This window comes from Jatropha curcas, chromosome 11 (assembly GCF_041381405.1).
Source record: "Jatropha curcas cultivar XTBG-Jc1 chromosome 11, XTBG_Jcur_1.0, whole genome shotgun sequence".
Lineage (NCBI taxonomy): Eukaryota > Viridiplantae > Streptophyta > Magnoliopsida > Malpighiales > Euphorbiaceae > Jatropha > Jatropha curcas.
Genome location: NC_143161.1, coordinates 23,331,171 through 23,340,639, shown reverse-complemented (window position 1 = coordinate 23,340,639; position 9,469 = coordinate 23,331,171). Strand labels below are relative to the sequence as shown.

Here is a 9,469-nt window from a genome sequence, read left to right as displayed (position 1 = left end):
TTGAAAAGTAATATTAGAGTTGAGAAATTGTTACCATTATTGTATTGGAAAATACAATAAAAATCTAGGAAAAGATTCGATATGAGCTGGGTGCGCTGGAAATTTCAGGAGCTATGAATAAGACAAAATAAAGCAAAAGAAACGAACAATATCCAAAATACTGAAAATAAACAAGAACAAGGTTCGAAATAAAAATAACAATCAAAGGTAACACAAATTCAAAACATAAAATAAATAATGAAAAACTAAAAACAATCACTCCGTAGGTGGTGGGGGTGGATGTGGGAGACTCTAAACTCCCATGCATAAGCTCTATGGATCGGAACCGATCAGAAATCATGGTTTCTATCCCCTGAAAGTGAGCATCAAGCATGTCCATCCTAGGAATCATGCGTGTGAGAACCTCTTCATTGGACATGTCAAACGCCAACTGAAATGACGAACCAGCTTCAACTATACCTGCACCAGAAAAAGTACCAAAACCAAGAGAGGTATGCGAATTATCCTCCTCCATGTTAGTGTCATCTCCCTCCTCATTATCACTCTCATCATCTTCCCCAACTTCACGTCTCACTAGACGAAACGTGTCCCCTAGTTTATATACTATCTTCGTGTGGTGCATGACATCGATATCAATTCTAGTGCCCTTACCACTCCCCACAATATCATACACGGGCCACACGGGGTTCCATGCTTTCAGATAAGAAGCAATGCGTGTTACAAAACAACCCATCATAATGGTGCCCTTATCCCTCCTTGCAATTTTAGCCCATCGTTGGCATAACCAAAAGCTAATATTAAGACATAAGAAATTTATTATTTATATTCTAATAAAAAAAATGACAAGTTATTATATTGTACATAATAAATATAATTGGTGTTTGTTATTTATTTTAATTAAATTATTATGTCAAGGGTGTTATAAGAAATATAGACAAATGAACTTTCATTTAAAAATTTATTCCAACTATAATTTTGTGGAATTTAATTGAATTTCTTATTTTAAATTATAGCATATCAAACATGACAAATTTATTTGCAAATGAATTATACTTGGAATTCATTTACAAATGAATTTTACTAGGAATTCATTTACAAATGAATTCTACAACCACGATTCATTTGTTTCAAACGGACTGTAAAACTTTGATAGGGCCCAGAAAGAAAATAAACTCATCACTCAATGCTCAAACCTCTGTCCTCAATCCCAAATCAATATCTATATATACTATAATGAAAAATAATAATAATTTATTTTTCACTGCTAGATAGAAGAAAAGAACTGAAAAAAGGATCTGAATTGATAATGATAATCATTTTGATTATATTGACAGTATTAGTTACCCTTACATTAGAGAAAGGAATATATGAGCATAAATTCTTGAAACCTAAAAAGTAACCCAAAATAGAAATATATAATTATAGTTTTTTTCTAGTTTCACAAACACTGTTTCTTTCAAGTCAAATAGATTTATGATATATTAAAGAAAAAATCTTAAGACAATAAAAAATGTTTAATCATCAAGAGAGGCCACTAGGATCCAATATTGGTCATTTAATGAGTTTATTCAAGTATTTTGTTATGTATTGTTCTAAGTTGTAAATTTAAAATAAATAAATAAGTTAATTAATTAATAAAAAAATATTTACATAAAAGAAATGTTCAATCCTTTCCAAATAAACCCTAAAATTTTCATAAAACCGTACAAAAAAAGAATATATTTTTTCTTTTTTATCTCTCTCCTAAATAAAATATTATATATATTCCATTTAGAAATTTATTTTTTAAAAAATATATCTAATCAAATCATACAAACATAAAGAAAAAAGAATATTAATAAGAACAATTTTCTTTTTTCTTTTTTTATCTCACTTCTAAATAAAATATTTTAAATTATAATCAAAATAGAATCAAATATTGGAAAATAAAATATAAAAATTTTTAAATCTCTCGTTATCATATATATTTATTAAAAAATAAAATTTTGAAAAGATAAAACTTAAAATCTTGAAATTCTTAATTATCTATATGTATTTATTTAAAAAATAATTTTATAAATTATATCCAATCAACTAATAAGTAATTTGTTAATTGGCTATAACTAAGGTTATTTTCGAATATTCTAATTTCATTAAGAGCACTATCAGAAATCTCATTATTCCTTATATTCCAACATTTATATAGCATTAGTTCTTTTTATGACGTGCGATACATATTGATTTCGTTGTATACCCATTTTTTTTACTCATTTAACTTTTATTATTTATATAATTAAAATATAAATTCTTATTTAGATTGTAATAAATATAGTGATTTTTATATATATAGTAAAATATTTTTGTTAATTATATGTCATGCACTGTAACATTTCATTGAAAAAATTTGATATATTTATTCTCTCTTTAAAATATACTTTAACAATAGAATAATAAACTAAACTAATAAATTAAATTAAATATTTATAAATAATAATAATTTTTATTTTTATTTTTTTTAGCCAATCAAAATCATGAAATCATTTAAAAAATTTATGAACAAAATTATATTCCTTAATAGAAAGAATAAGGTTTGAATCAAGTAAGATATCAATATAATTAATCAAATTTGAGATGTTTAAAAATAATATTTTTTAATTTATTTTTTGACTAACCAAATTAGAGTGCAATGTAATTAAAGAATCTAACTATACCCTTTTTAAATCAAAATCTTAATTATCTAGATATATTTATTTAAAATAAATTCAAAAAAAAAATAAAAATTTTCAAATGCCTCACATTTACACATATTCATTTAAAATAATAATGTTAAAGATAAATAACAATAAAGTTAATAAAAATAATAAATAATAAAAAAATTATTAAGTTATTATTAATAATTTATATAATAATATAATGAAATAAAACATAATTAAATATAATAAGATAATGATAGTAAAATTTTAAATTTCAAATGCTTAATTATCTATACGTATTTATCTATTAGAAAAACATCGGATCAAATTTAAAGATGTTATATATATTTTTATGCTAAAATTTTTTTAATTGGCTATTACTAAGATTATTTTAGAGAATCTTAAATCTTTTAAAGACAATATAAGAAATATCTTTATTTTTCTTCATTCCCACTTTTATATATAATATAGATAATATATATATATATATATATATATATATATATATATATATATATATATATATATATATATATATATATGAAATGGGATAGATAATTATAACAATAAAGAGATAATGATACAATAATAAAGAGATAACGATAAGCTAAATATAAATACATATCTTTTGAATAATATGAATTTTAAGAAATGGTAGAAAACAATAATTATTTTTTATATATTTTCATTGTCATAATTATTGAAATAAATATCTTATTGATTCAAATTAAAAAAATAAAGAAAAATTCTAGCTAATTTCTTATGTTTAAATAAAAAATTCTCATAAAAGTTAGTACAATATTTTCCGTTATAAATAAATAATTTTTTCACTGAAACAAAGAAAAGCAAAATATACACCAACATAAACCACAAGGATAGGTAGCTTTCCCTATTATCGTTTTGTGCAGTCCGCGAGTTAAAAAGGGAACAAAAATCGTTCCATTTCAATTTGTCTGCCCACCATTTTAGTCTGCTTCGGAAACTTCCAAAAAACAAATGGCGGTTCAGTTTTCCCTCCCTTTTCAAAATCCCTCGAATAAACTACCAAAACCCCCCCTTTTTCAATTTTCCCTCTTTTCCTCAAATCTCAAATCTAAACCCTAAAATCATCAAATCTCACTTATTTTAACTTACCATATTCACTCCCAAATCTCAAGTTCCAATTTCTCATTTAGTCGTCTCATTCTCCTTTTCTTAACTTCACCCTCCTCTCTCTCTCTCTCTCTCTCAATCCTTTATGGGAACAATCTCTGTTTCTTCGCCTCCAAACAGCCAAAGTTTATATGGGTCTTCTTCAATTTCGCCTGTAATGGCTGTTCCAAGTCAAAATAATGATGGGTCTTTACCATCTTCAAAGACAGAAACCCTAAAGGGTAAATCTCTGGTTGTCTCCTCATCAAATCCTTTTGGGCCTTCGTCTTCTCTATCCAGTGATACGGAAAACGGTGAACCTGTGGACTATTCAACTTCATCAGTTTCAACCATTTTGGCTGATGAGGTTTCTTTAACTTCTTTGCAAACAGAAGCCATACGCGACCAGTTTCTCTTGAACGATTTATCATCAAATCCAAATATGTCGGAGTCTTCTTATATACTTGACTCACATATTGATTCAAGAGATTATGCTTCTGTGGTTTCTCCTAATGGCAGTGATCACTCACTACCTTCATCGCTGGAAGCTCTTGATGACCGGTGTTTGGTTGCTGAACCACTCGATCAACGTCCAGTAGACACCCTGCCCGATGATGATGGCGGTGATTGTAATGAACAAATGGAATTCGAGAAAAACCTTTCAAGTTCATCAGGTTTAGGGCTTTGTGAAGAAGATGATTTTTGTGATAATGAACAGCATCACGAGAACAATGGATTATTTTGTGAGCAGCCATACAATCCTCATGATTGCGGCTGTAGTGAATTTCACAGATTTGGTTGTAGGTGCAGGCCGTGTGGCCGTGATTGCCGATATAATTGTTATTCACGGCAGTATAGTCCATGGTATCGTTCAAGACACAGCCCTTGGGCTGATTCATGGAACGGAGGAAACAGAGAGGATAAGGAATATGTGCCTTTAGCCTTTTCACTTCCTTTGCCGGAACCTGTAGCTACTGGTGTTGTAAGTTTTTGGATAGAAAAAAAATCTTATTTTAAATTTCGTCGATATGTTTGTGTATTTGTTCTTTTAGGTTTTTTCTCTATGTAATGTTATTTACCTGTTGGATTGTTGATTTCTCTGGTTTTGATTATGTAGGGTGCTGGGCTATCTAATCTTGGCAACACATGCTTTATTAATGCCATCTTGCAATGCTTTACACATACTGTTCCACTTGTTAAGGCTCTTCAGTCCTGCAATCATTTGAGGCCTTGCCAGCGTATGCCCTGCACATCAGTTATTATTATTATTTTTTGTATTGCATTTAGTTGTTTTTTTTTTTTTTTTTTTTTTTTTGAAGTTACGTTTTAGGATTGGGATTTTGCAGGTGGTACTGGAGGATTTTGTGTTGTTTGTGCTCTTCATGATCATATTAAGCTTTCTTTAGCTTCTTCAGGAAAGATTATTTCACCTTTGGAAGTTGTTGATAACTTGAATAGTATCCTTTTTCTATTTTTGTTTCTTGCGAATGACTGAGCATAAAGGAGGCCCTGCTATTATTTTTGTGTTCTGTTCTTTTGGTTTTTTTCCTATTTAATTCAATTTGATGTTTGGAAGGAACTAAGCGTGATTCTTGACCATGAATAATTAGATATTTCATCTTGTTTCCGAAGATATCAACAAGAGGATGCTCATGAATTCCTTCAATGCTTATTAGAGAAACTTGAAAGATGTTGTCTGAATGATGAGATCTCATATCCCCAAGACGATAATATAGTGGAGCGGGTGTTTGGAGGTCGCCTTATAAGCAAAGTACGAGTTGATAACTATCTTTACTTGCTATATAGCTGCTGATAGAACAGTTTTGTTTTTTTAATTAATTTATTTGCCTACATTTAATGCTCTTCAAGTGTGTTTTTGTTTTTGGTATTAATTTGCTTTTAAAATTCGTTGTTGATTGTCAGCTGAAATGTTGCAACTGTGGTGACTGTTCCGATAAATACGAACCCTTGATTGACTTGAGTTTGGAGATTGAAGATGTGGAAACTCTACAAAATGCTCTAGAATCTTTCACGAAGGTGGAAAAAATTGAAAATCTGGATACGAAGTTTACATGTGACAAATGTAGGGAGGAAGTATCTAGGGAAAAGCAACTTATGCTGGACAGAGCTCCTTCAGTTGCCACTTTTCACTTAAAGAGATTTAAGACAGATGGATCCTCCATTGCAAAGATTAACAAGCATGTGGATTTTCCATTAGAGTTGGACTTGAAACCCTACACCAATGGCAGTGAAGACAGTAATGTGAATCAGGTTATTGTTAAATTACTGTAATTTTTGGGAAACTATGATCAATGGGCTAAAGCTAATCAACTTGACTAGTGAGTAAATAGGCATGCTTTCTGTAAATTTGCAATTTATGGTTTTATTCCATTGCTATAATAGGCATTCAATCAATCTCTTTGTCATGTTGGTGCATGTGATATTAGTTTGTAAGGAGAATTTTGAAGATGAGACTAACTTGACCTTGCTAGTGGGCTTTGGTTTTCTTAATTAGTGAGCTTTTGCTAAATCCTCTCCTTCTCATTAACAGTCTTGTAAATGGTAGTGAGCTTCGGTTTTTCTTAATTAGTGAGCTTTTGCTAAATCCTCCTTCATTCTCATTAACACAGGTGGATTTAAAGTATCAACTGTATGCAATTGTGGTGCATAATGGATTTTTACCCACTTCTGGGCATTACTTCTCATATGTACGGTCCTCTCCTGACACATGGCACAAGTTGGATGACTCAATGGTAATACCAGCCAGGCCTAATCTCTTTTAGATAATGATTGTAATTTGTTTTGCTTTTAGGAACTAATCTTTTGCTAGAACTATTTGGGGTCAACGCTTAGTTGAATTATCTACCCACCTATGTGCAGCTAGAAACGACAAAATGGATGAGATGAAAGTTTAAGTGTTTTGATAATATCATCTGTTATGCTTTTTAGCTTTTGACAGATTTTTAAAATTAATTTCTGCCACATTAATGTATGTTCCTCTTTTGAACTGAGATTTTCTGCAACACATTCAAATACTTGAACATTCATGTTAATGGATTTTGCAATCATCTTGCCCTAGATTTTGATGCTTCTCTTTCCCTTTCTTCCAACCCTTGATTTTGGTTTTGGCAAATTCCCAAACAAAATTTTGCAACTGCTGAGAAACTATGTCCAGATGAGATTGTTAGTTTCTTTCTGTGCGTTTGTCTTATTTCTGGGATGAAAATGGTTATTCAGATTTCATGCATGCTTACATTTAAAAATCTAGAATAATGTCATACTTTGCAGGTTGTTAAGGTTGATGAGGAGATCGTGCTATCTCAAACTGCCTACATTCTGTTTTATGCCAGAGAGGGCACACCTTGGTTTTCCAGTTTGATAGAAAGTCTGGATCCTATCATTTCAAATACCTCACCCAAGTCAGTTCTAGATAGAATGGAAACTGAATGCAGTTTGTATCATAATTTAGAGAATGTTGATCATTGCAAAGACCATGGAACTACAAGTGATGTTGTGAGGACTTCAACCCACTTCTCAATGACTACAGCAGTTGTAGAGGCTCAAATGAATGAAACAGGGAATGATGCTGAGGGGGTTTCTGCCATGATTTCTAATGGAACTGGACAGAGTGGTCCACAGATATGTTCTGATGAGTCCAGGAATGATAGTGATATCCCGATGAATGACGTTTCTGCTTCACTCGGAGTTGTGGATTGGTCTAATGGAACTGCAAAGAGTGAGAAGTTAGAAGAGACTAGGACTGATATCCCGATGGAGGCTTCTGCTTCTCTAGGAGCTAGGGATTGGCATAATGGACTCTTGAAGAGAGAGAAGCTAGAAGACATTAGGGTTGATGGAATTTTGCACAGTGAGAAATTAGGTGCTTTACCTCCTGTTAAAGAAAATAACCTCTGCCAGGTAGTTCACAATATTGGAAGAAAGGACGGCCTTGGTCCATTGACACCACCCAGATCTCCGGTAGATATGAATTCTGGAGGGCTGCCAGGTAAATTTATTCTTTCAGATTCTCTAATTCTCTGTTATTCAACAGAAGTGAAGTAATATGAATGGATACTTTTCAGAAACAAGGCATCATATCCGTCGAGATCATCTAAAAGTGGAGAATTCCAGGCGAGAACATCTAGAGAATATGGAGAACTGTAAAAAATTAAAAAGGGGTGTCCGAGATCAGAGACATGAAGCTATTAGATACATTAGTAAGAATGTACCTAGTGCAAGGGGCATAAGACTTATGGCTGCTATGCTTCCACGAAATGACAAGAAAAGAAGATTAAGATCATCGCCATGTAAACAGGCTAGCCCTCCTAGTTCTCGCCATAAACCGAATCAGCGTCTGGCAGTTTTGCGTTGAGAGTTACAGTTTTGGTATATGTAAAGTCAAATTTAGGTTTTCACTAGACTATTTGGAAACACTGATTTTGGAATCAGAATAGGGAAGTGCTTTCAGTTGCTCTCTTAAGTTGTACAGGAATGTGGCTTAAGGACCGACTGCACTGAAAGAAAGTATATGGGAGGATTTTATGAATCAGCTTTTATTGGGAATATAAGAATTTAGGTGTTAAATTCAGTTCTTAATTGATTAATGCTTTATATTGCAAAACGTTTACTTTAGTTTTATAATCATGAAACGAAGGATTTGAATTTTAAAGTATTGATGCTTTATAGATTTTGTTATATTGTATTGAAGGAAAATAAATAATCATTGAATAATTTCTATGCATGGTTGTGACCTCCGCTCCTCTTCCCGATTGAATAATTTCTATGCATGGTTGTAACCTCCACCCCTCTTCCCGTCTTTTTTCTGTCTAACTCGACGCGATACGGCTCAAACAAGACACCAAGTAAGGATAAGCAATTTATCCAGGGCGTCAAAATGAGTTGCTGTGTCGTGTTTGTCACGAATTTGCCTAATATGTGATATAATTAGTGTTAATGTAAACACGATGCAAAAATGAAATAAGTGATTCAATAAAATTTAATTAAATGGATTGTATACGGATTATGAACAAGGCATATTAACATGTATAACATGTATAATGAGCATAATCTAATTCACGTATATATAAAATTATGTTTTATTCTTAAACAAACGGATTAATTTGATTAGATGAGCTAACCTGTGAAATAACTTGTTTAAACTCGTGTAGCACATGGGTGACCCATTTATGAGAACACACTTAGGCTCAACCTAACTTTGTTTAATTTCCGTATGTGTTAGGTGAATCGTGTTTTTGTATCATGATCTATTTTCACGCCCCTAATTGTATCCAGGAGCGAGTATCAGTGAGTTGGTTTGATCCGAAATTTTTTATGAAGGAATCTAATTTTATTAAATTTTAAAGTTTTGTGGTTAAGCTCAGAATTTTAATTTTTCAGAAAAAGTATCACCAAACATCGGGATTCAACCTTTTCAACTTACTTTTTTTTTGTGAGATTTTGACAATCAAACCGCGCTTTAATGAATTAGATGAAATTAAAATTTGCTAATAATTAGACTCCGTTTGTTTTCGTAAAATAACTTGCAGGAGAATATTTTCCACAATTTTCCGTTGTTTGGGGTGTTCAGGAAAATAAGTCAACGAAAAATATTTCCTGGTCAAATGAAAATTAAGTTATTTTTTAAGGAAAACAACTTTCCATTTTCG

The 9,469-nt window shown here is 31.3% G+C and overlaps 1 protein-coding gene across 1 annotated transcript; it reads left to right on the top strand.

Annotated features, from left to right (window-relative positions):
- The first annotated feature begins 3,594 nt into the window (after positions 1-3,594).
- On the top strand, positions 3,595-8,472 carry LOC105637394 (uncharacterized). The gene is made up of 8 exons (XM_012220844.4): positions 3,595-4,785; positions 4,921-5,041; positions 5,150-5,260; positions 5,414-5,574; positions 5,727-6,074; positions 6,434-6,556; positions 7,092-7,809; positions 7,886-8,472. Exons 1-8 carry the CDS (start codon positions 3,910-3,912, stop codon positions 8,173-8,175), a joined length of 2,748 nt encoding a protein of 915 aa, XP_012076234.1. The 5' UTR covers positions 3,595-3,909; the 3' UTR covers positions 8,176-8,472.
- The last annotated feature ends 997 nt before the right edge of the window (positions 8,473-9,469 follow it).